At 40.0% G+C, this 27,161-nt stretch overlaps 1 protein-coding gene and 1 long non-coding RNA gene across 4 annotated transcripts in view; one reads left to right on the top strand and one right to left on the bottom strand.

The window, feature by feature from the left end:
- AASDHPPT (aminoadipate-semialdehyde dehydrogenase-phosphopantetheinyl transferase) overlaps positions 1-24,975 on the top strand; it is a 54,295-nt gene extending 29,320 nt beyond the window's left edge. The window contains exons 3-6 of one of the 2 annotated variants that reach the window (XM_067567599.1): positions 1,995-2,116; positions 2,729-2,890; positions 18,465-18,542; positions 23,719-24,975. In XM_067567599.1, coding sequence (XP_067423700.1) covers positions 1,995-2,116; positions 2,729-2,890; positions 18,465-18,542; positions 23,719-23,877 — 521 coding nt within the window. In that variant the 3' untranslated portion in view covers positions 23,878-24,975. Of the gene's footprint in view, positions 1-1,994; positions 2,117-2,728; positions 2,891-13,246; positions 14,078-18,464; positions 18,543-23,718 lie in introns of those variants that run through there. The other variant, XM_067567606.1, reaches the window with a different exon arrangement.
- Positions 1,998-25,444, bottom strand: LOC137166048 (uncharacterized). Of its 2 annotated transcripts, none has more exons than XR_010923542.1 (6): positions 25,094-25,444; positions 22,843-22,913; positions 17,443-17,525; positions 7,431-7,505; positions 4,950-5,064; positions 1,998-3,782 (listed from the first exon to the last, which is right to left on the bottom strand). It is a non-coding gene; the product is annotated as an uncharacterized lncRNA (long non-coding RNA). The 2 variants fall into 2 exon arrangements; XR_010923544.1 differs by having other exon boundaries at positions 25,325-25,428.
- Positions 25,445-27,161: the final 1,717 nt, after the last annotated feature.

The raw sequence follows: 27,161 nt of genomic DNA, 5'->3' as shown, positions 1-27,161 counted from the left end.
AAATGGTTCCTACTGGAGGCTGAATTTTGTGTGGCTCTTTATAATCCTTCATTTTAGCCTGTAATCCTCCATTTGCAGGAGAGAAGGTCCTCTTAGGATTTTTACTTTTAAGGCAGTTTTTCTAGTAACTTCTCAAGAATCGGAGGTGATAGTACAGGCTTAAAAACATACTCTTGCCTTGCTTTATTTCATTTTTCTTTAAGGACAAGGTATCCTAAGTACTATATTATTCTTTGGTCACAAGCTCCCTACTGATTTCCATCAAAACAAGAATTGCTCTTTCTTCAATATGTATGTCTTCCAAAGTATTTCTCAAGTACCATGAAATTCTGTCTCAACAGAACTCAATTTTTTCTAGTGTAGGAGTTAAATTTGATTTGACATAGCTCATGCAAATGTTTCCAAACAGGCAGGATTGTGTAGCAGTGAGGCATATAACACTATGGGTCAGCCTTGTGCTCAGATAATCATAACTAAGGCCCTGCTTAACTTGAGATACTGCAGATTCTGCAATGTTAGGCTTCCACCGCAGTTTTGAAAGCAGGAGCCCTGCCTTGTGCAGGGCTGATAGTTGGAGCGCTGGACCCGTGCTCTGAGCTCCGGGCAACTGACATTAGGAGACCCTGCTCTTAGCTCCATGTTCCCACTCTGCCCCGAGCCCTAGCTCTCAGCCATACTGTGATGTTCAGTGCTTCCAACCTATTATGGAAATACTATTGACCAATATAACCGCACATTCTGCAGTGTCTTACTGCAAAGTAAAATTGAGACTGGAGTGTAGAGGAAAGTGGTGCAGCCATAGGAGAACGTCTGTGGAAGTCCACAGCTGCACTGATTCTTAAGTGAAGGCTTATCATTTTAAATACATGTAAAATACATTCCCCTCCGCCCCCCAATCCCTTGAATATTTAAACATTATATTTAAATGTTAACTTGAAGAGGCTTCTTGTTTATGCTCACATAACTGTATCTTGGATTAATAAACTCTAATGCAGAAGGCCTGCAAGTATTACCAGGTTAGCAGAGAGCTCCTTCAAGTTGCTGTTATACTGTAACATGCTCACCATCCACTGGATACTATAAATCCTGCTCCTTCAGAGACATATATGGTGATGTCATCTTCTGAATCCACCCATGTCCACACACATCTTGTTTGTTGCCCTTTAAGCAAGACTTATTTCCCTCACCACCATCTTCCCCCATTGTCCTCTTTCACTCTCTCTTCTCATTCCATTAGGAGTAACTTGTTTTAAAATTAAATTTCTATATTTAACCAGAATTTGGAATAATGGCCCTCAGTCAATCTGAATACAGCATTTGTGTATTGTATAGTTACTGAGACTGTGTAGCTCATATCTTCTCTGAGTGCAGATGAGTGCACGTGTGAAAAACAAGTGTATAGTTGCAGGTTGGCTACTATATAGCCTCTCTGCAAGTTTGGTGTCTAAGGCAATCTCATTTAGGTAGGTATATAGAGCGATACTGTACAGCATCGATTTATTAATATTATTACATTTAGAAATCAAATATAAAAAGCTGTGTGTCTATGCAGACTATTTTCATAGGTGACTATAATGACAGGATCAATAAAATAGTTAGAGACTGCCATTTTACAGTGTGCTGAAGATGTGGGATTTTTTATGGCTTTGATCCTTAATCCTCAAAGTTAGCACTTTAACTGATGGAAGACGTGTTTTGGTTTTTTACTTTCCTTAAAACGTATCATTTGTCATAGTAGGCTTTTATCAACATCTGTTCACTTGCAGTATGTTGGCTATATTTACATTTCTATGTGTTGGCTACAGCTGCGTTTGCTGTCTTGTTTAGTTTAGATTTTAGAATAGGCTAAATTCAGAAATATTTTTTCCTAATGAATAATATGTTGTATTGTGACAATTAGTTATTTCTTGGAGCAGTAACGTGAGGCAGTTTGTTTGCTTACAATTATTTTTTTATATTAAAATATTTCTTGTAAATATTTTTCTGATTTACAGGTAGTGGTTCAGTTCCAGATTTCTTTCGCATTATGAATCGGCAGTTTACAGAGGCAGAGTGGAGGGTAATCAAGTCCATGAATAATGAATGGATTCAGCTTGATATGTTTCATAGGCACTGGGTAATATATTTGTCTCTCTATTTCTTTTAAGAACACAAAGTATAATCTCTAAGAGAACACATTTTATCAAAGCAATACTTAAGGTCATGATGTAAAACTTCATTAATTGCACATATATATGGTTATGGTTAGATTACATCCTTGGTGCTCAGGATATCTGTAGGTGTGTAAGAGGGTCTGTGCTGCAGCTGGAATTCTTAGGAAGAACTAGCTGGCCTTATGAAAGTATTTACATGAGTGTATGAAAGTACTTTACATGAAAATATAATAGAGAGGTTCCTGCTTCATCCACCAGGGGACACAGTCTAGCCCTTGATTGTTTCAGAATTTTACATGCCGTTTTGTATTTATATATGCATTACACACCATAGATGAGTAAACTGCCTGTGGATGGATTCTGCTCTTAGTAATTACACCAATGAATATCTAGAGTAATCTCGGAGACAATTTACACTTGTCTAAGAGTAGAATTTATTTGATCCACAGTATTTGCTCAGAGATGACCTTGCAGTCTAGATTGTGTGATATGCTAGGTGTTGGGTTGCAGGTAACACAATTTTAGCCTTTAAAAGCAACACATGTGAATTAAACATATATCATTCTATATTTTAGGCACTAAAGGAAAGCTTTATAAAGGCCATTGGGATTGGAATAGGCTTTAACCTGCAAAGAATTGAATTTAATGCCTCCCCATTGCAGCTGGAGGTAGGGAAGGTGTACAAGGAGACAGAAATGTTATTGGATGGAGACAAGGAAGAAGGGTGGACTTTTGAGGTGAGAAATCTACTAACAAAACTTTCTTTAATACAGTTCTCTCAGATCCTAGTGATCACGTTGCCTTCCAGCTACCAGTTAGAACTGCTGTGTGGGATGTCTAGGCCACAGCTGCTCTGGATCCCTTTTGTGTTTTCACACTCTTAGAGCCTCATTACCATTGTGGGCCGCATATGCAGCTCTCTGTGTGTTATGTGGGCTGCATCCACACAATATATATACTATTTGTATGGCCCTGAGGGTGTCAATGGGCTGCAGCTATGTATTGCTTGGGCCGTGGGTTGAGAACCACTGTTCTGTATCTATCTATATGATCGGATTTGTCAGCAGAGCTGAATCCACATGTATATAGGCACTCATGAAACAACAGATTTTCATAATACAACTTCACAATATCCATCACAATTCTTAAGTTGTACAGATATAGCCCCAATCTGGCACAGTCGTTATAAGCAATGTCAGAATGTACATTATCGAGTTAGAGTTCAGTTTGAACAGGAGCGTTAAGCCTTTATTTTGTAAAAATCTCCTTGAAAAGACAAAAACACCAAAACATAGAATATAAACCTTGAGCACTAATGGAATTTTTCATGGTGGTTTGAAGAAAAATGAATAGATACAGAAATAATAATAAACTGTTTCTGGTGATCCGCACCCCTCCTTCTCTTGCATTCTGTCATTCTTCTTTGTACCTCTTCTGCAAGAAATCTAAACTATTCTGTGATGTTGTGTGCTGATTCCTAGTTATATATAGCTAGTGCTTATCTATAAAGTATTTTATAACTTTCTAGCCATAATGGAAAAATAAGTGCACCAAAGTGAACCTGCCAAATTTTGGTTTGATGACAGATCTGCTGCGGAGTGGATGTTGTCATTCACTTCTCGGGGGAGCCTAAAAAGCAAGCGAAAGAGACAGACTTCCTCATCAAATACCCCATTAGCCTTGTGGAAAACTCCCTATGCTGAAAGAGAAGGGACCAGGAGTTCATATCTCACCTCTTATAACTGCTGTTTAAACTCTTATGTAATCCTCTACTTTGTTATTGACTTAGCTCAGGAACCTCAAACTGCAAGGCAGTTATGGAAGAACTGTTGCTGAACACACAGTCTCTCTGAACTTTGCAAAGAGCTTGTGCAAGTTCATTGCAGATGCAGAACTGAGGTTAATAACTCCAGTCCTATCCATTGCACCCTTCTGCCTTTCAGAGTGATTAAACTATGACTAGTGTCTAACCACTCTACACCACAATTCTCTCCCAGAGCAAATTGTAATATTCCTGATCCTACACCAACATTCTACTGCTAACTATAAATAGTTGTGTAACCCACTGGGAAAGTGTCAAGTCCTTCAGTGGCTGTTTCAGAAAGAGTCTAGCAATAACTTCTATAGCTCAAATAATAAGGTCTAAACTAAGGATCTGAAGATCAAGGTATTCAAACCTTGTTGCTGAGCTATGTGAGGGATGAATTATGGTATGAACTACCAAAATACGTGCATTTCACATATCAGTCATTTAGCGCTCATTTTGCTTGTGTAACCCAGTGACCTGTATGTGTGTTGTCTAACTCTGCCCAATACAGAGATGATGCAAGTCTGTGTGAAAGCCTGTTTCTTTAGCATGAACTCCTAAAAAGTCATGTTTTTAGCTCTAGCTGTCATTGGTTCAACACCTAGTGTTATCTAAGATGGTAGCATAATGTTTGTCCCACATTTGCATGTTTGTAGTTTGAGGTATGGTTCATATTGTCAGAGAACAGGGAGAGAAATAAACAGATCTACTGGTGTAATGCAGGCATACTCATAATGCTACTGCAGCTTCATTGCAATTTGAATGCAAACACAACTTCCAGAAATCCATGAGAGGCTGCGGAGTGTTTTGGGAAGTGAGAGATTACACAGGCTCCTTCATGAAGGTAACCCATTGATTGGAGGGAATGTCATCACTTCTAAACCTGTAGGATACCTCTTGGTGTACTGACTATTAATAACTTAAATAGGGATAAAATGTTTAAAAAAACACATAGGATTTACTGAGAGGCACATTACAGCCTGTCTCACTTTTTAGGAAGATCAGCATAGTCCAGAGCAGCTTCAACAGTACAGCTCTGATTCCCAGGTAGGTGCAGCTTCCATTCTCCCTCACTAGGAAACAGTGCACTGAGTTACACGAAATCTGTATAAAAGAAAAACTAGGAAATTAGTAAACAAAAATCACAGTTAGGGTGTGTCTACACTGCAGCTAGGAGGGTGCTTCTCCATACAGGTAGACAAACATGCACTGGCTTTGCTCTAGTTAGTGTGCTAAAAATAGCACTATAGTTAAGAGTAGCGCAGGTGGCATCTCGGGCTAGCCACCTCATTACAAATGTGTTTGGACTCTAGATAAGAACTTGGGCATCTGGCTTGTGCTGCCTTTGCCATCCTTGGCTACACTGTTATTTTTAGTATGCCAGCTTGAGCAGAGCTAGTGCATGTCTGTCTATCTACTCTGGGAAGCATGCTTCCAGCTGCAGTGTAGACATACTCTTAGTGGCAGTTAAAGGTACACAGACATTTCCCATCCACCCCAAACCTTAAAATCATGGAAATAAAAGGAAATTCTTCTGCATTCCTTTCCACCTTCATAGTAGAAGTGATTTCAGCAGTGTTAAAGCAGAATAATTTCCCAAATGTGTGGAATATGTAACATTAAGGTTTTGGATAGATGAAGTCTGTCCTGATGCAGCCTTAGTTGTCACAAAACATAAATTTTATTTGCTAATTAAGTAGGTTTCTGCAGCTGGTGTATGCTTTTTAAATTAGATGTCACCATGTAATTCGAGGTAAGTTATTGTTTTTAAATATAACTTGCCTGTCTACTTACCTTCAGGGTTGTTTTGAGAATGAATTTATTAGCTGATGTCTATGAAGAAATTGGAAAATGGAAGTGCTACATGGGTGTGTTACTAGCCCAACATTTTCTATGTAAAACCATTACTGTAGAGGGAGAGATGAAAAATAAAATCCATGTTCAAGCAAGATCTCAGTTGCCTGAGAGTAGATAAAGGGAGGTCCAACTAAATCTTTGAGTTGTGTAACCATTAAAGGCATTTACTTATCACTGTCTTTCTCAAAAGTCTCAAATCAGATCCAGACATTTAACCTCTTACACCAGTTCCTGTTGTCAGGGTCATTTCCAATTGTTTGAGCTATGTAATGCTTTTTTTTTTCTATGTAGCATAGTTTGCATTGTTTCTAAAATTACTATATGGGGTTAACAATATTCAATAAAAAACAAGAACCCTTACTATATAATAAAGCATGAATGCAATTGTATCTTCAAGAGGTGCTTTCATTCAAGCCACTTTAAACAAAGGTAAAAACACAGACAAGATTCTGACCTTAAAATTCATTCTTATATAAAGGTCACACTGTTTCAGTCTGTGCCTGAATCTCCAGAGTCTGTCCTAATTTTGTGCAGCCTTGGTGCTGACATGAGCCCAAATTATGTATACTCTTCATTTGCATTTCACAGGAATAGTTAATATAGATTTCACTGAGTGAAGTCCGCTCACACCTGAAATGTTTCCATTTTGAAGACATTGCCTGCAGCTTTGTAAATCATATGTTCTGGTGGAGTTTACGTTAAACAGCCAACTTCTGATATTCATCTGTTTAAAATACATATATAATATAATAAACAAGAATGAATGCACCAATATAATTTTAAGGCTTGTGGGGAGCGCCAGCTGGCCTCTGTGTATTCCTGAGATGCAGACAGCTGTTTTGTTCATTTCTAATAACATTTAGGCTTGCATTTTTAAAAAACTCTTCCCTTACCAATCTGTACTTAGTGTAGTGTGTTCTGGTCTCCAGACGGTCATTATGGCAGGAAGTCATAAGCTTCATGTAGATGGACAAAATCTTAGAAAAGATCATGACCAGTTTTGTAGTATGTTATCTTCCATGGTAGATCTAACAATACATAACTAGTGTTCTGCAGTAATTTGCTTTTCATTATTGCACCACAATATGACTGATATAATGTAAATATTACCAGTAGGTTAATTCGGTTTTGTTTGGGGATCTTTCCTTTTCCCTTCTCAACTCATCTCCAGCAGTATGCCCTTTCAAATAGGCATTTTGGGGGGAAGATTTATTTTTCAGTTTCTTTTAGCTACCAGTCCCATTGGCTACCAATCCAATTAACTCTCACCATTAATTAAAATTAAATTGAAGGAATACTTAGTTTCAGGCTGCTGAAGCACTGCTTTTCCTTTTTGTTTTTTCTTCCCTCTTGCATTTTTCATACTTCCCAAATGACATTTTATTTTTGCCACCCTGTCTCATTCTCTTTTCAGCTTCTTTCTGTGAACTGTGTGCCCCACTTCTTTATTGATGGAGTGCTAAGTTACACTTTTTATTTTGGCTGTGATAGCATTTACTATTTATTTATTTGTCCTCGATACAAACTCTAAAATAACCCTTTAACGGATAATCTTGTTGTATGGATTTGTGAGAAGTCTAAAGTGGTATTCAAATCATTCAAGTAAAAGTCACCTGACAGACTGCATATTAGTGTGACTTCTTACTTTATGGCCTCAGTTGTTTTGAGTTAGACTGAATCAGCATCCTCTGTCAAATGAAAAGATATTTGTTAGGCAAATTATTACAGCCTAGCTTATTTTCTCTTATAGGAGATGTACCTGGAAAAGCAAGGCTTGTTATAGTCTGGTTATTCTCATGGTTTGGGTATTTTTAATTTAGTCCATTTTTACATCAGGTATAATTTACTAAAAATACAGAAGAAAAAGAAAGCTTGTTAATTTTTTTCATTTTATTTAAATTGTGTTTTTCTCTTTGGAAATGCCTATTAAAACATCATAAAAACAGCTTGGGAGCATAAAGCCAAGAATAAGTGGAGATCTTTTTCCATCACATCATTCACAACAAAAAAAAGAGGGGGGGGGGGAACAAAACTGAATTGAGGCAAAATCTGACACTAAATAGAAAATATTTATTTTCTTCAAAAATAATGTGCTATGCTACCCCTGTTGACCACTATCCAGACCAGTGCAAGAGAGAGAGATCCCATTACATCACAGGAACGAACTTCAACCCAAGACCTGTAAAATCTTATCCCAGCTCTCCCTGGGTGGTGAATGTTACATGTATTAGAGCCTTTCTTGACTGAAATAGCCAGTGTCTCATGCAGAGAAGGGATCTTCCCTTTCATCCTGAAATACATAATAGTTTGACCGACATACAGAATCTCACTCTAGATACATTGGACCTAACTGCTGCCTTGTGTCAAACCTTCCATTTCTGAGCAATGTCATAGAGAAGATAGCTAAAAGCTGCCTGCCACAAACTGGATTCAGGACGTGGAATGAAAATCGTACTAGTGGTACGAATGGATGATTTCTTGCTGTTGATGGATAAATTCATTCTAATTCCCCATGGCCTCTCTGCAGCTTTCAGAGTGGATACAAATCAATGATTTTTTGAATACATTGAATTTTTTTTATTTTGTTTTAAATTATTTTTTCTTTTTAAAAATAACCTGTTTAGAATGAAATCTGAGTTTAATATAAAGTCTATTAAGGCCTAAACTTATTATCTCATAAACCTTTAAATAAAAAAATAAATATTCTGAATCCATTAGCTTCTATCTATTGTCTTGAATAATCAGGCATATATGAGAATAGATCAGAAGTTATAAAATCTAAATATACCCAGGTTTCCTTTATTTATATAAAATATATGTAGTTAGCATTTGTTATGCCATGCTTTGGTTGAAACTCTTCTTTGGTACTCTCTTTTAGTGAAATCTCAAGATGTACATTTGTATAAATAATAACTTTTATCCAAGAATGACTGTAACAGGATTCTTCAGAACAACTTTTAAATTGATACTTTTCCCATAAGCCTTCATTATATGGTTTGGGTTGTTTTTTTAAAAAAAAGGAGCTTCTTACAAATATGTGCAAAAGGAGATGGATTTATTTTCTGTTACATTTCATAGACATACAAAAACTTGAAACAAATCAAGAATTTTCTCAGAAGAGTGAGGAAGGATGTAATTGCTAAAAACTAAATGCATTAAAGACGAAAAATTTTGGAAATAGGATTGTCAGTGTGGAAAAAGCATGCCAACTAAGTCTATGCTTAAAAGTTTGCAGTATATAGTTCATCAGCTCTGTGAAGAGATAGTGCCCAACGACATTGACAAGAATGATCTTGAGTGGATCACTGCGGACTATGTGGCTCTGGGAAGGAGGATAAAGGAGTTTGAAGCCCAAGTGGTATTCTCATCTTTCCTCCCTGTTGAAGGAAAAGGCCCAGGTAGACACCGTTGCATTGCGGAAGTAAATGCATGGTTATGCAGGTGGTGTCGGAGAGAGGGCTTTGGATTTTTCGATCATGGGATGTTGTTCCAGGAAGAAGGATTACTAGGAAGAGACGGGATTCACCTAACAAAGAGAGGAAAGAGTATCTTCGCAGATAGGCTGGCCAACCTAGTGAGGAGGGCTTTAAACTAGGTTCGATGGGGGATGGAGACGTAAGCCCAAAGGTAAGTGGGGAAGTGGGACACCACAAGGAAGCAGAAGGAGGAGTGTGCAACAGGGGAGGCCTCCTGAATTGCACTGAGAAAGTAGGGCAATCGGCTAGTTATCTCAAGTGCCTATACGCAAATGCAAGAAGCCTGGGAAACAAGCAGGAGGAATTGGAAGTCCTGGCACAGTCAAGAAACTATGACATGACTGGAATAACTGAGACTTGGTGGAGTAACTCGCACGACTGGAGCACTGTCATGGATGGGTATAAACTGTTCAGGAAGGACAGGCAGGGGCAAAAGGTGGAGGTGTTGCACTGTATGTAAGAGAGCACTATGATTGCTCTGAGCTCCAGTATGAAACTGGAGATAAGTCAGTTGAGAGTCTCTGGGTTAAATTTAGAAGCAAGAACAATAAGGGTGATGTTTTTCACTAGGAGGGTGGTGAAGCACTGGAATGGGTTACCTAGGGAGGTGGTGGAATCTCCATCTTTAGAGGTTTTTAAGCTGAGGCTTGACAAAGCCCTGGCTGGAATGATATAGCTGAGGTTAGTCCTGCTTTGAGCAGGGGGTTGGACTAGATGACCTCTGAGGTCCCTTCCAACTCTAATATTCTATGATTCTATGTCGTGGAGGGCATCTGTTATAGACCACCGGACCAGGAGGACGAGGTAGATGAGGCTTTCTTTGGTCAACTAGGGAAAGTTTCCAGTTCACAGGACTTGATTCTCATGGGGGACTTCAGTCACCCTGACATCTGCTGGAAGAGCAATACAGCAGAGCACAAACAATCCAAGAAGTTTTTGGAAAGTGTTGCGGACAACTTCCTGGTGCAAGTGCTGGAGCAGCCAACTAGGGGCCGTGTTTCTCTTGACCTGCTGCTCACAAACAGGGAAGATTTGGTAGGGGAAGTAGAAGTGGGTGGCAACCTAGGCAGCAGTGACCATGAGATGGTCGAGTTCAGGATCCTGACAAAAGGAAGAAAGGAGAACAGCATGATACGGACCCTGGACTTCAAAAAAGCAGACTTTGACTCCCTCAGCTGATGGACAGGATCCCTTGGGAGGCTAATATGAGGGGGAAAGGAATCCAAGAGAGCTGGCTGTATTTTAAAGAAACCTTATTGAGGGCACAGGAACAAACCATTCCAATGTGCAGAAAGAATAGCAAATATGGTAGGCGTCCAGCTTGGCTTAACAAAGAAGTCTTTGGTGAACTTAAACACAAAAAAGAAGCTTACAAGAAGTGGAAGCTTGGTCAGATGACTAGGGAGGATTATAAAAATACTGCTCGAATATGCAGGAATGAAATCAGGAAGGCCAAAGCACAATTAGAGTTGCAGCTAGCAAGGGACATGAAGGGGAACAAGAAGGGTTTCTATAGGTATGTTGCCAACAAGAGGAAGATTAGGGAAAGTGTGGGCCCCTTACAGAATGGGGGAGGCAACCTAGTGACAGGATGTGGAGAAAGCTGAGGTGATCAATGCCTTTTTTGCCTCTGTCGTCACAGACAAGGTCAGCTTCCAGACTGCTGCACTGGGCAGCACAGAATGGGAAGGAGGTGAACATCCCGCAGTGCTAAAGGAAAAGGTCCAAGGCTATTTAGAAAGATTGGACATACACAAGTCCATGGGGCTGGATGCAATGCACCCAAGGGTGCTGAGGGAGTTGTCTGAGGTGATTTCAGAGTCATTGGTTATTATCTTTGAAAGCTCATGGCAACAGGGGGAGGTCCCTGATGACTGGAAAAAAGCAAATATAGTGCCCATCTTCAAGAAATGGAGGAAAGAGGATCCGGGGAACTACAGACCGGTCAGCCTCACCTCAGTCCCTGGAAAAATCATGGAGCAGGTCCTCAAGGAATCCATTTTAAGGCACTTGGAAGAGAGGAAGGTGATCAGGAACAGTCAACACGGATTCACCAAGGGAAAGTCATGCCTGACCAATCTGATTGCTTTCTATGAAGAGGTTCTGTGAATGTGGGGAAGCAGTGGTTGTGATATACCTTGACTTTAGCAAAGGTTTTGATACAGTCTCTCACAGTATTCTTATCAGCAAGTTAAGGAAGTATGGGTTGGATGAATGGACTATAAAATGGATAGAGAACTGGCTAGAGCATAGGGCTCAACGAGTAGTGATCAGTGGCTCCATGTCTAGCTGGCAGCCAGTCACAAGCGGAGTGCCCCAGGGGTCAGTCCTGGGGCCAGTTTTGTTCAACATCTTCATCAATGATCTGGAAGATGGCGTAGATTGCACCCTCAGCAAGTTTGCAGATGACACTAAGGTAGGGGGAGGATACAGAAGGACCTAAACAAACTGGAGGATTGGGCCAAAAGAAATCTGATGAGGTTCAACAAGGACAAGTGCAGAGTCCTGCACCTAGGATGGAAGAATCCCATGCACAGCTACAGACTGGGGACCGACGAGCTAGGCAGAAGTTCTACAGAAAAGGACCTGGGGGTAACAGTGGATAAGAGCTGGATATGAGTCAGCAGTGTGCCCTGGTTGCCAAGAAGGCTAATGGCATATTGGGCTGCATTAGTAGGAGCATTCCCAGCAGATCGCGGGAAGTGATCATTCTCCTCTATTCGGCATTGGTGAGGCCGCATTTGGAGTATTGTGTCCAGTTTTGGGCCCCCCACTACAAAAAGGATGTGGCTAAGTTAGAGAGAGTCCAGCGGAGGGCAACAAAAATGATTAGGGGGCTGGAGCACAAGACTTATGAGGAGAGGCTGAGGGAACTAGGCTTGTTTAGTCTGCAGAAGAGAAGAATGAGGGGAGATTTGATAGCAGCCTTTAACTACCTGAAAGGGGGCTCCAGGGAGGATGGAGCTAGGATGTTCTCAGTGGTGGCAGATGACAGAACAAGGAGCAACGGTCTCAAGTTGCAGTGGGGGAGGTCTAGGTTGGACATTAGGAAAAAGTTTTTCACTAGGAGGGTGGTGAAGCACTGGAATGGGTTACCTAGGGAGGTGGTGGAATCTCCATCTTTAGAGGTTTTTAAGCTGTGGCTTGACAAAACCCTTGCTGGGATTATTTAGCTGAGGTTAGTCCTGCTCTGAGCAGGAGGTTGGACTAGATGACCTCCTGAGGTCCCTTCCAACTCTATGATTCTATATAGTAAGAATATTTTTTTTTTTATTGAATATTGTTAACTCCATATAGTAACAAAACCAACACTTAAATGAAACTAATAAAAATTATCTTAAATGTGCTAGATAAATTAAAAAAAAAAATTTTTTTTTGCATTTAAAACTGATTTAAACAAATAAAGCATTATCTATAGTTAATGAATTGAGTTGATTATTTCTGGTCACCATGTCCTTCAAGATTTTAGAAGTAGCAGATCTCACCCTCGTGCTTAGTTTTTATTCATAATATGGAAGAGGAAAACAAGATTTCCTGTCTTTTCAGCTCCCAATTGGTTTATTAACTTTGAATGATGAGCTTAGTCATTGAACTGAACTAACTGAATAAACTGAAATGAAGAAAATATTCTTTCTGCATCAGCAGAAGATGCTACTGCTATCAAAAGCTGGGTTAGCACTCAGCAAACTCTTCTTCCAGGGGCGTAGCCAGCGATTTCCACCAGTTCAGTAATCTGGCTTTCTTTAAAACTTCAGCTGAAAACATGTACTTCTTAGTACTATTTTTTGTATTTAATTTAAGTTATTTAACATTATAATTGTTAGTTTCAACTTCAATTTTAAATACAGCATTTTTCTTTATATAAATCTATTAAATTTAAATTTAAAAAATTTGATTTAAATTAATTAAATCCAGTTTTTCGTTGAATCCTATTCTTTTTTTCTGTTAACTAGAATGTAAAGATACATTTTTCAAGTGTTCTCTGGATGTGGGTGGAGTTGGAAAGTTTCCAAACTCAAGTTCAGAGGAAGGAATGCAGATGCAAACAGATGGGAAACCACGAGGAGTGGGGAAGCATCAGTTAAATTCTCTTTTGGATCGAGCCCTTGGTTTTCGGTAAATTCAGAAATGATGTTGTGTGTAATAGAAACAGCAACCTCTTTAAAGAATCAGAAAAGAAAAATAAGGGGATTAAGAGAAAATGTTTTACAGTAACATTTGTTTAAAATGACAAATGCCTATTTCTGCCATTCATAAGTCAAATAGTATGTTGTTCTGTAATTGGTCCCGTTAATTTAAATTGAATTGCTTGTTTTAGAAATTACAAACATAACCAAGATTTTTTTCTAACTTTCCATAATTGTGAAAATATTCTTGTATTTTTTATTTGGTGTTCAATACCAGGTTGTGCCCCCTACAGATATTCATCCCCACTCCCATCTGCCTTTAATAAAGGAGTCACTAGAAAAAAATCACTAAATTTTGCAGTGATTATTTCCCAAGTGCATTTCAGATATGTGGATGATAGATTTTTAACTGTGCTGAACAGCAATATAGAGGACATTTTGAAAAGCTCTGTTTTAAATATTTAGTGACTATTCTTCAGTATTCATTCACTGTCTGTATGATGCCAAATTCTGAACTTTGAGCTGGATTTAGAAGCAACATAGAAACTGTCTGCAGTGAATCAGTGTTCGGGCTGAATTCAAATAATAAAAATTTCTGATAATAATTCTGTTGATTGTGTACAAGAAGGCATAGAATTCAGCTCACCCATTAAGCAGTATTTCATCTATTGTGCTAACTCGACTAAGTATCAATGAAAAAAATGTGTTGCTATATAATAGAATACAAATAATGAACATTTCTGTTGGAAGAAGGTTCCATTTTTATGTAAGCATTTTTCAGAACAGAACTGCATTTCTGAGTGTGCTGGGAATTGGGTTCAACTAACACAACAGGTTGCGATTCTCAAGAACGGACATTTCAAGCCCCAGCAAGCACTATAGTGAGAGCAGTTCAAGGAGCGCTTTGCTTCTGGCTCAGAGGAGCAACAGATAGTGCTCCATAGCACATCTCCTGGTATGTCAAGAGGAATCCGATTTGCAATAGCAGGAACCCTGTTGCATAGGGGGATTCCTCTGCTGTTCTCCCTGTTCATTCTTGTTTAGTTTTATTCCTCCACCAAGGGTAGGATTTAGCTTACAAATTGGCTTCCTCCAAATATGCATTAAGTGAGGTAACAAAATAAGAAAAGTAAACATATTACAGGTAATACATATGCCATTGGACATCACTAACAGCCAGTTACACAGACAAGATATGATAAATTCACATATATTCATTGAACAAAATTTAAGTTGATGTTCATTTGTTTTAAAATTACAGTGCACTGGATTTAGGATTTCCAAATGGACTGGAGGATACTGGTAAATGCATCTGCCCTGTGTTCTAATTTCATCAGTCTTTCCCCTCTAGGACATGTAGGAAGTGAAAGAGGGGGAAAAAATTAGGTGGTAAAATCTAGACATACATTAATTTTCAGTCCAGATAAACATGAAGCATTGCTACCTTATGGAGCCTTAAAAATTATTGAGCAGAAGTTGCTCGAACAATTAATTCTCATAGACAGCCATTCCACAGCGGTGTGTGCTGATGACGCCTGATACATCTGCAATAGAAATCCTTCTGCTTAACTTATTTTTGGGTTTTGTATTCTGGGAGGGAGTAGAAAAGAGGAGAACATAATATAGCATTTCACTATAGGCAAAATCGGTTAAAATATGGTGTTTTCATTCCATTGAGCAAATTTCAAATATGCCTACAGCTCCCATACTGTTGTATGTACTACTGCAGATTGGCCAGCCTTTTTATTTCCATTTAAAAATTTGTCTTCCACCAGCTAGTCAATATTAAAGCTTTTATTTTACATCTGAGAAGGGCGGGTGAGCAGATGCCATTATTTTAGTCTTTAGGCCAGGAGTGGGAGGTGCCATAGCTCCTACATTTCAGTCTGAAATTCTGTGCTCTGATAACTATGTTTAAGTAGACAAATTGTAACAGTTTCTGGAAATCAGTGTGTGATTGTATCCTAGTCATTAATGAGACAAGCAAAGTGGTTAAACTGAGTAAAGGTTTTTTGACAGGATATAATGAATAAGAGATTAATTGTAGCCTTAACTTTTTCCCATTATGCACATGCATTACAGTAGAGTCTGTCATCTCACAGTATATTCAGTAATGCAAAATGGTAATATGTGCATCCACAGTTATAGAAAAATGTGCAGCTTTTGTAATCCATTCTGTTTTTTTGGATAGCATTTATGTTCTCCAGTGGTACGTTATCAAACAATGAAAAATGTTGTTCTAATGCATACTTTTAAAGGGGGAAGTTAAGCTGACTGAATTTGACTGAATTTTCTTATCTTGTTCAATTTCAAACTTAATACTATATTGGCAAGTATTTTTGCATACTATTTCCTTTAAAATATATAAAAAGAAGTTAAAAATATGAAAAGATTTAAGTGAATTTACAAACTTTTTTTAAAAAAATTAAGAAGTCTTGTAAAGACAGAAAAGTAAAATAAAACCTTATCTCAGTCTTCATTTATAGCATTACTACTATAACAGAATCATTCTAGTGGACATTTGATAGTGTCTGAGATTGAGAGTATTGCTGCCTAGATCTACCCCAACTGATAAGGAAGGGAAGCATCTTGACTTATTAGGAAGGAAATTCTTTTCTTTCTCTTGTCTTCAATTCAGGATATCCAGCTATCGAGTACTGATGGTTAAGTATGGTTTCCTGAACTATGCAACATTTGCAGACTTCACTGACAAGCTTCCACAGGACAGAGCTGAGTTCAGTGTTATTATAGAGGAAAGCAAGATGGTTGCCAGGACTACTCTACAATCAGTGGTAGATGCAGCAGATACATATTCAAGGGCAATGGCTAACACCATTCTAATGTGCAGGAAATCATGGCTTCATGATTCAGGGTTTCCCACAGAGGTTCTGAACAGCGTGGGGGTCCTGCCCTTCAATAAAACTCATCTGTTTAACCACTTAATGTCGGACAATATCACAGCTGTCTTTTACATCAACATACAGGGAGGAGCAAGATCTGTCCTCTTGCATGCAGAAGAGGTCAGTCTATGGAACTGATGCATCAGCAATCAAATCACACTACCAGCAATTTACCTTCCAGGGAACCAGAATGTGCTAGTGGACTCTCTCAGCAGACATTTTGCTGTTGACCATGCGTGGGAGTTACACAACTCTATGATGAACAATATTTTGACTCTGTGGGCAACTCCTATCAGGGACCTGTTCACCTCTCAAATGAACAGGAAGTGCGGCATATGCTTCTCCAGAGAAACTAGGTCACCACTCTTGGTGATGCTCTACTTCTTTTATGGCCAGACTATCTGATCTATGTTTTCATTACCACTTCTTCCTTGGGTCTTGCAGAAGATTCAGCACAACAGGGTATCAGTCACTCTCATTGCCCCCAACTGGCCCAGACAGTTTGGTTTCCACATTGCCTACGTATGTTGTCTCAGCCACCAATTGTTATTTCAGCATTTTCTGATTTCCTGACCCAGGGAAACTGGAAGATCAACATCACAACCACCCGACCACTTCATTTCAGGGTGTTGTTTTTGAATGGATGTCATCCTTTGAACGATCATCTTCTCAAGTTATACAAAGCATCCTTACTAATAGTGGGAAGAATTCCAGTAGAAAATGTTATTTAGCCAAGTGGAGGCATTTCTCTGTCAGTGCATACCATACACCTTCACAAAGTTTCTCAATCTTTATGCACCTGCTGACTAACAGATTCTAGAACAGCCTCATTAGAACCTTTACACCAATACAAATGCTTACTACCCAGTGGGACTTCAATCTTGTTCTTTCAGTATTCACTAATGCTCCCTTCAAAGCATTAGCTACTTCCTCTATGTCTCTTTCCTTTCCATGAAGTTTACATTCCTGCTAGACACCACCTCAACCAGGAGGATTGGTGAGCTTGGAGCGCTGATGGCGGATTCTCCTTACACTATATTCAATAGTGAGAGAGTGTCATGTGTTCACCCTAAATTAATCTCTGAAGTAGTTTGTTTCACATGAACCAGTCAGTTCACTAACCTGTATTCTTTCCAAAACATCACATATCTTCAGAAGAGACGACGCTCCATTCCTTTAATGTATGGCAATCTTTGGCTTTTTACCTGCAAAACAAAACCAATCAGAAAGTCTTCGAGACAGTTTGTTGCCGTAGCAGAAAACATTCAGGGTAAAGCTATATCCTTTCAAAGAATCTTAAATGGATCTCAGGCTGTATTTTGCTCTGCTGTCAGCTCTCCCTCCCACCAGAGCACAACAGACATTAATGATGTTGCTTCAAGAAGTACCTCTACTTGACATTTGCAAAACAGCTAAGTGGAGTTCCATCCACACATTTGTGAGACATAATGCTCTAATACAGGGTCCTCCATTGATGTATCCTTTGGGAGAGCAGTCCTTCAAACGGCTCTATAGCCTGCATCCTTGCACCCTCCTCCTACTTGAGTACTGCTTGTCAGTCACCCACAGTGGAGTACACATAGGGACCAGTACTCAAAGAAGAGGAAGAAGTTACTTACCTTCATAACAGGAGGGTCTTCAAGATGTGTGATCCCTATCTATATTCCACTACCTGTCCTCTTTCCCCTCTGCTTTGGATCATTCTTTAGTTCATGGTAGGAACAAACTGGAGAAGCAGCTGGTCTATTCCACTTTTTATCTCCTCACTCAGAGGCACAAGGAGAGCATATGACTTGTATGACTAGCCCCGGGAAGGTCAAATATCTTTTCTTCCCCTCCTACCCAGTCTTACAGATTGAGGTAACTGAGGCAAATTGAAGATAAATCATGTGACCAAAATTACATGGAATATTTTTAGCAGAGCTGGTAGCAGAATCCTGATCTTTCACATGATTGAATCATGTTTTTTTGACCAAATCTGCTGAAGGCTGCTTCTCATTTTTAATGTTGATTTTAAATGAGTGATGGTCCCACCTTTAAATTATTCCTTGTTTTTGCCCTAAATTCCAGTATGTACATCCATGTATTCTGTGTCAGACATACAGTAAAGGAAATTCATTTACTATCTCTTTTTTATAACCTAGGAAACCCGGTTGGATGATCTCCATCATGTTGCAGTAGCTCTGGGGAAACCAGAAGTATTTGGACAGAAGCATTCTAAAGTAAGATGTTATAAGTTTTTGGTCTCTAAAATAGCTTGCAGTATTAAATGAAATAAAGGTATTACACAATTTAAATAGACTAATAAGTATTTTGGTCATAAATTTCATTTTTTTCCTATCATATAGCACAAGCTTTACAATAAGCATAATGGCTCTACTGATCATGAATCTTGGAGAACAGCTAGTCAGAATCACCCCAAAGGAGTTCATTTGTCCACTTTCACTTCATTTTTTCTCATTCATCTAGGACAGGGGTGGGGAACGTCCTTTTTGGCGGCGGGCACTGCCCCATGCCCCCCACGGAACCCCGCCGCCGCCGTGAAACCGCGCCGCCGCCGAATTCCCCCCCGCCGCCAGGGCCACCATCAGGCCCTTGACATAAAAAAGGTTCCCCACCCCTGATCTAGGAAACAGAATTAAGCTCATGTGGCCTCAAGTCTGTGACTCATCTTTCCCACCCTCAGTGGATGTCCTAGAAGTGCAACACTTTGGAGTCTCATACTTTAAAAATTCAGCCATAAAAGGGCAGATTATTCCTTCCCATCCACAGCTTGTGGTGTTTGTGGGTCTGGTCTCAAATCTCTCTCAATCATCATAGTCACAGAGTGCAGGGGTTATATGTTCTTTTATGGTGCTCAGTCTACCTCTTTGTTTCTGTTTAGACCAGCAAAATGAAAGAGCTTGTATCTAAGAACAACAAATGTAGATCACTATTATAAGATGGAGGCTTGTATCCATGAGTGCACTTACCCTGAGAGGAAGCTAGAGGTGGGTAGATAGCCAGCAGAGTGTGAGCTGCCAATGCAGTGCGGTAACTCAGAAGGCGAATATGATGCTTGGCTATATAAACAGAGGAATGTCTAGTAAGAATAGAGAGAGGTGATGTTACCTCTGAGTATGACATTACTGAGATCATTACTAGAATGCTGTGTCCAACTGTGGTATCTACATTTCGAAAAGGATGTTGAAAACTTGGAAAGCATTTAGAAAAGTGCTATAAGAATGATTTCAGGTCTTGAAAATATGCTTTATAGTGAATGACTAAGAAAGCCTATCTGTTTCTCCAGAAGGTTGAGGGGACTTGATTAATATACAAGTATCTACATGGGAAAGAGACTTATGATAGTAGACAGACAACTCATTAATGTAGCAGAAAAAGACATAATGAGAGGTAGTGATTGGAAGTTGAAGCTAGACTAAATTCAGACTAGAAATAGGTGCAATTTTTTTAATAGTCAGTAATTAAACAAGTTTGGATCCCATGGCATATATGCATGTACCTCATGCATATGACATTGGATTCTTTTGAAAAGCAGTGTCTGTCGGGACCATGTCTGAGCCCTTTGCTGTTCATCCTTCCATGCAAGGGCATAAAGGGGCATCTGGAACACTCTCTTATCCCAGTCCATGACAGCAAGATGGAACCTAGTGAGTGTTCAACCCACTACTTCTACACACCTTTAAACTCATCCTTTTCTTGACTGATTTGATGAAGAGAATCCATAGTCACCTTCTTATCCCATGAGTTCGTTAATTTGGACATTGCATTTTTTTAAAAAGAAAAGCTCTCCTCTTCCCCTCCACACACCCTTTGTGTTAAGTGCTTTGAGATGCTTCATGCTCTCATGGCAGACTCTAACCACCAGGGTTCAAACCCTGCTTGTCCTGTGATGTTCTCATCCCTCCTCCTCATGGACACAACCATTACCTTTTCTGCCTGGGGGAGAATCATATCTCAGACAGCTGTTCAATGTGCCAATCATTTTCTTCCAGGATGCAGAAGCCCAGGGACATGCAACTCAAGTTACATCTTCCTGAGCAATCCATGTATATCAGTTCAGACCCTGAGGAAATGACAGGCACCAGAGTGGAGCCAAAAGACTTAGCATCGGAAAGTACTCCCTGGAAGAGGCATCAGAGCCTGGGATCAGCCAGTGAAAGAAAGGAAGTGGAGAGGGCACTGGCAGCCTTAGCACTGTCAACCTCTGTGCACTGGAAGCCTCAACATCACAACTGGTGCCTATACCCTGATCATGGGAGAGTGATACCAAGAAACAGTCCCAGATGGAGCATAAGCACAACTCTGAACAACAAAGGGACCAGCACATAAGAAACACGTAAAACATCACTCATGTACTAGCAAATCCTCCAAGTCCTCCAACAAGGCAACAATGGTATGGCGGGAGGAGCCCTGGTATTGCTCTTGGCATTCATGACCAAACCAATGACAGATCCAAGATATGCCTCTGCCAAAACCCGTAGATCCAGCGTTCCTAAGTGGTGACCACCCCTAGATATGGTGCAGAGGCCACATCACCGCATGGCACTGCCATTCAAAGAGGGTGACCACCAGTTTACTTCTCCCCAGCTTCAAATAGGGATGCCTCTCCCTCACCTTCGAAGAGCAACCCCAGTTGCCTGAGGCAGAATCCCCTTGCCAAGTCCTCGGCCTCAGGTATGGCAGGAGTAGTATTGAGCGAGCTGGCACTGGGCCAGTACCCCCATGATATGCTCTCTGGGCCCTGCTGGGGACCATTGTTGCATATGTCCCAGAGCACATCTCCCCATTTGTGTGTCCAGAAAGAGAAGACGATCCCACACTCCGACATTATTGGCCAGATCCCTAACACCAGAGCCTGATGTCAACCTCCAGGATATGGAAATAGTGGAAGGCCAGCTCAACCCCTTTTTCCGTCCAAGAAGTCATCTTCATCATGAGACAGTAACACCAGCCCCTACCCGTGGTCAACAACTTCAGAGGTTTCCAGGAGCTCCTCTCTCAGATAGCAGACACCCTGAACATCAAAACAATAGTCATACCAAAGAAGACCCATGAGCTGGGGATTTTCTCAGTGTAACTACTCAAGTCAGGATTGTCTTTCCCATCTTTGAGGAAATAATAGAGCCAGCTAAGGTACCCTGGCTACTCTTCCTGTGACCCCTAAGCATGTGGAGGAAAGAGATCAGGTGTCCTCAAAAGATTTAAGCATTTTTATGCCCACCCAAACACAGGGCTCCAAGTAGTGTTTGCAGTTCAAGAGAAATCCAGGTCTTCAAAAGATACTCCTACGAACAAGAAATTAGACTTGTTTGCATGTAAAGTGTACTCTTCAGCCTCACTTCAGCTCCAAGTGGTGAACTATGAGTCCTTATTCGTGAATTATGATTTTCTCCCCTAGGAGTTTGTCACTCCCTTTCTATCAAACATCCTGCAGGAGCACAGGGAATAAGTAAAAGGAATAATAAAAGAATGCCAGATGGTTGTGAGGATGGTACTACAGCTGGCCATGAATGCATATGACATGGCTATTCAGTCAGTGGCCATGGCCGTCATGATGTGATGGATATCTTGGCTGTTCGCTTCTGGGATATCCCAAGAGGTTCAAGCCACCATCAGGAACCTACCCTTATGAGTGGATGGAACTCTTTGATTAAAAAACCATCAAGTCACTCCACTCTTTAAAAAACTCCAGGGCTATGTTAAGGTCCTCTGCGATTTACACCCTGGTTCCTTACCAGAAACTTTGAGTGTCAGCCCCGGCAGGGACAAGGGACACCTTAGTACTCTCATGGTCACAACCTGAGTATCTGTCCCAGAAAAGATCCAGATACTCCAGGAGATGCCTGTTGACCACATCCATCTCACACCTGACACAGTCACTGAGGCATCAGGCTTGACAGGCATGATGAGAGTTACATTGGATTTGATCCAAAGCCTGTCTTCGCCTTCTGCCTTGTCCCTTTCCATCAACTGTCTTGATCACCGTTACATCAGACAACTGGGTGTAAGACATCATTGCCCTCAGCTACCCTTTTCATTTCCACACATTTCTCTACTTATCCCCCTTCCCTGTCCCTCTTCCAGGATTGTTCTCTCAATATCCTGTTGCAAACAGAAGTGCCCTCATTGCTTCATCTAGGATCCATACAAGACAGGCAGGAGTACTGGGGAAGAGGCTTCTGCTTTCCATAATTCTTTATCCCAAAGAAGAACGAGGGTCTTCATCCTTTCCTAGACCTGAGAAAACTCAACACATAAGCTGCCTTGGATTCAGGATGGTAATGCCTCCATTATTCCATCTCTGCAGACTTAGAATTGGTTCATGGCTCTCGACTTGCAAAAGGCATACTTCCACATAGCCATCTATCTGGCCCACTGGTAGTACCTAAGATTCACAGTAACCATTACCAAAACGAGGTATTACTATTCAGCCCATCTTCTGTGCTGACAATCTTTACAAAATGTCCAGTTGTGGTTGCAGCACACTTGGGAAGACAGGGCATTCACATCTACACTTACCTGGATGACTGGCTGATCAGAGGCAGGTCCCAGCAAGAGACAGCAAGGATCCCACTGCGCCTCCTGGTGAACTACAAAAATAAAAATATTTTACTCTATTGCAATTGATAGACTTCATAGGAGCTACAGTAGACTCCAGATCATACCACATGTATCTGTGTGAAAACTGGTTCCTGTTGCAATCGCTGCTACCTGAGATAAGACCCAATCCATCTACAACAATAGGGATGTTCCTTGAGGCATTCAGTGATATGTCGGTGTGTGTATATATGTGATGCTGCTTGGTAGACTTCACCTGTGGTCGCTTCAGCTCTGGGACAGGTCTGTTTACTTCCCAGCAAGATACCAAATGGATAGGAATTTTGTGGTGCCAACTCCACATATGATTTCATGCTTCACCCCGCCATGTATGATTTCTGACAGGAGCATGAGCAGATGCAGGGTGCACACATTGTGACAGATACTGCTGTTTAAAAGAATCTGATCTCTCATGTATGAGGCATATGCACACCTACAGTGGGATCCACACTAACAAGAACATTTCAAATAACCACAGTTCGGTAAGACAAGTAGCCCTTTTTTACTGGCCTTAACATCTGTGAATCTCAGATTCCGTGGCACATTTTTCCTTTTCCATTTTATTCTCTTTTATTTCATTCACTAAAGCTTAAGTCTCTAGGACTATATTTCTGCATGCTCTACTATTGTGTCTCTTAACCTATTTAAGTCTAAGTTACGTTTTTTATAATACCAGTATCAATCTGAACATTTTAAAATTATTCTTTTCAGTGTTTACAACAGTTTCAAGCAATTGGGGGGCAAGGGGAGTGAAATTTGACTATGCATCTATCTAACTCTAAAATGTATTTTCCTTAGGTTCTTTCTAAAGACCAGACCCAGCCACAGTTTCAAATATTGACTTTTGATGATTTAGTTGCCTCTGGTGTTCCTATAGCACCTGAAGACCCTGCATACTGGGATAACTTTTGTTCCAAGCAGGAGTGCCCAGCACGACAGAGTACTCATTCAAGATAAGACTGACTGTGTTTACAAGAAAAGAAACTGAAATCTTCCAAAGAACACACGCTGTTCCTTCACAAAGCTTAATTTGTGAGTGTATATATACATTTCCCCATTTTGACCAATTTCCCAGCCTCTCAAAGCTGCCACCTTTTACCCTTTTCCAGATGCTGAGATGATTTCAGGCTAAGAAATTCTGAAATGAAAGATCTAAATTGACCCTGCACTTTTTTTCATTGTGTAATTTGCCTCTGCGATTCTCGTATCTCCATGATTACCCCCTGCCAATAGAAGTGAACAGAGCTCCGTTAATGCTGCTCTTGATGAGCAACAAGTGTTTAATATTTAAAGAAAATGTGTTTTCATGTTTAATTTATGCTGCTGTTTAAGTAATATTATTGCCTCTCACATGAAAGGATAATTTTATTCCTAAGTGGCTGTACCAAAGCCTAAGTAAAACAGTTGGATAATGATGATGGTGCTATTATTTCATAGCAAAAGTTCTATGTAAAATTACTAAACTTATTTGTCACCAGTGTAAGAGAAGAGTAACTTCTTTAAAGTAAATGGATCTACATCTGTGTAAAACCAATTTGCAAGGAAAACTTCCAGCAGTGTTCTAAGTCCTGAGCTTTCAGTGAGGTATGTCTTCACACAATCAACCTTCTCCTCACAATTATCTTTACTCACCCTCTCCACTGATCATATACCAGTAATGTTACCAGCAAGAATCTAGGGAGGCCAACCCCTAAAAACTACTGGTACGGTAGTTCACTTTATTGGAATTTCCAGGGAGACAATCCTCCCTTGAAAGGACTCAGATACAGCCCTCTGATCAAGATAGAACACACAAACTGTGATATTTCGAAAACAGATATCACATTTATTTAGAAGTGAATGGTTACGCTAAGTAGAAAGAGAGAAAAATCAAACATGACATGTAACCGTATCTCAGAATACAACTATTAGAACATATACAGTACAGAAAATAGTACTTGGACTACTAGAACATATATGGTACAAGAAAAACTATAACTCAACTCTATAATACTTAACACTATTAATTTAACAATACATTAATTAACATTCTATCATAAATATCTATACTAATATATCTATCATCCAGCAAGCATGGATCAGGTGCTTGCTGGATGGGTAGAGAGGGAGAATTTCACCAGACCATAAGCATCCAACTTTATTGACATGCAAACTCAGGTGGTCTTTTACTTACACAACCTTTAAAACATCCCTCTGTTCGTCACGGAAGGTCCTTCTGTTGTGTCCAAGAATTGCTAAGAGAGCTACCTCAGGCTCAGACACAGAGCGGGGACTCAGTTAGCCCGGTTGTCTGTAAGCCTAGAGGTGTCTGTGCAGGATTATCTTAGGCTCAGACACAAAGTGGGGACTCAGTTAGCCTGTTTGTCCAAAGCCTAAGGCACACCTTTGCTTCAATGATGCTCACCGCTGTTCAGATGTTTTCGGGATGTCATGGTTCTTTTCAGCTCTTCTTCTTTAGATGGTCAGCTCTTCTCCTCAGATGATCTCAGCTCTCTATTTTAAATGGTCAGCTCTCTGCAGATGATTTCAGCTCTCTGCAAAGCTTAGCCTGCTGACAGTTGGCTATATATAGCTATCAGAACGTCAAAATAGGTAGGGGGAAGAGTGACGTTGGGAGGAAGTTCATCCAAAGGTCACCCAAGCTCAGCCAATCAGCTTGAAGGCTACCTAATATGCTCATTAAGCCGTACCTCCCATGTTAATTAGGGTCTGATGTAAAAATACTCAATTACTTATTATACTAATTAGTCTCGCCTCATGTTAATTAGTCCTGTCTTCTATGCCAATTAGCATTGCCTTCTAAGTTAATGAGAAGGGCAGGACAGGGAGTTATGTGCCAGGGAACGGGGAGTTACGTTAGGAGTGAGAACGTCAAAATGGATAGGGGAGGAGCTAGGAGTGAAGAGGGAGTTAGGAGCAAACAGAGAGGAGAGCTATTTTCTACTTGCCAATGCCAGATTCACTTGCTAATTTTTATCCTAAAGATCCTTTTCCTAAAACTTATCAATATTTCAAATATCACAGAATGTCCAAACACTGATACCACTCTTTATTTATTCAATGAATTACTGTTACTTTTTATAATTTTAAACCCTTTCTGTGGCTTTTCTGCAACTCCTTTTACCTGACTATTCTTCCCAGCAGATTCAAATAGTTTGAAACAAAAAACTCCAGCTACAAAGTCTTGCCTTCACTCTAGATATCTGATTCCTTAGAAATGGAGACATGCCCAGCAGTAGTTTTGCATTTCTGGACCCACATTTGCATCTTGTTCTGTGCATTTCTGGAGACCATTGTTTTTGAAATATATAAGCACTGTCTGTCCTTTTCCAAGCAGGGTTGCAGAGCTGGCGATGTATTGTATTGTTAGACTGCAGAGAGACTTGGGATAGAGCAACTGGTGCTGGAAGACAATTTTAGACTTGCTTGTCCTTTTCAAAAAAATACTTTTTCCCATTGTGTGTCCTTTTTAATCTAGGAAGTGTGGATATTTGAGATCATTTGAAAGGTTCAGGGAATGGATACTGACCAGAATCATTGTTACCCCAAAATTTGGACCCAACATACTCCTTTTATGGTCTAGTTATATTAAGAACCCAATCACAAGCCTTGTCTCTATCAGTGGGTAACGAGAGGTGGCTCGCCCTAGGAGATTTGCAAGGGTTTAACAGGGGTTTCCCTTTAGAATATTGGAAAACTCCCCAGAAATGACTGCCTCGGTTTATCCTGAGGAAGACACGGATACAGCCTTCCAATCGAAGGATTAACACCTAGGAAAAAACTTCTTTGAAAACAAAATTTTCTTTATTTATTACCAATCTTAATACAAATGGATTCTAAAATAAACATGCAATACAAGGCAACACATAGCATGGGTCATATAACACAATACAAAGCAACACAACAAATCATACAACCCAGTGCAGTGCAGCATAAATCAAATAATCACCGTGTATTGTAACATACCATATACAGATACAATGCAATATTCATGGTGTAGCATTATACAATAACAAACTTTTTTAGTATACAATAACAAAGTAACCAATAGCAACACTATACACTATATGTAGCAGTTTTGGATAGCTGCATTCCACATGTGGTGTTCAGTCAGGTGGAATGGGAGAGGCAGGTTCTTTATTTAAAATCTTAACACTGCTCTCAAGTAGACCCAGTCATACAGCTTTAATAACTCAGTTATATTCATTCCTTATAAAAAAAAAAAATCAGGCTTACTTCCT

This window comes from Emydura macquarii, unplaced genomic scaffold, assembly GCF_026122565.2.
Source record: "Emydura macquarii macquarii isolate MOO-44397 ecotype Brisbane River unplaced genomic scaffold, CSIRO-AGI_Emac_v2 contig_318, whole genome shotgun sequence".
NCBI classification, from domain to species: Eukaryota; Metazoa; Chordata; order Testudines; family Chelidae; genus Emydura; species Emydura macquarii.
This window is presented reverse-complemented; position numbering and strand designations above follow the sequence as displayed.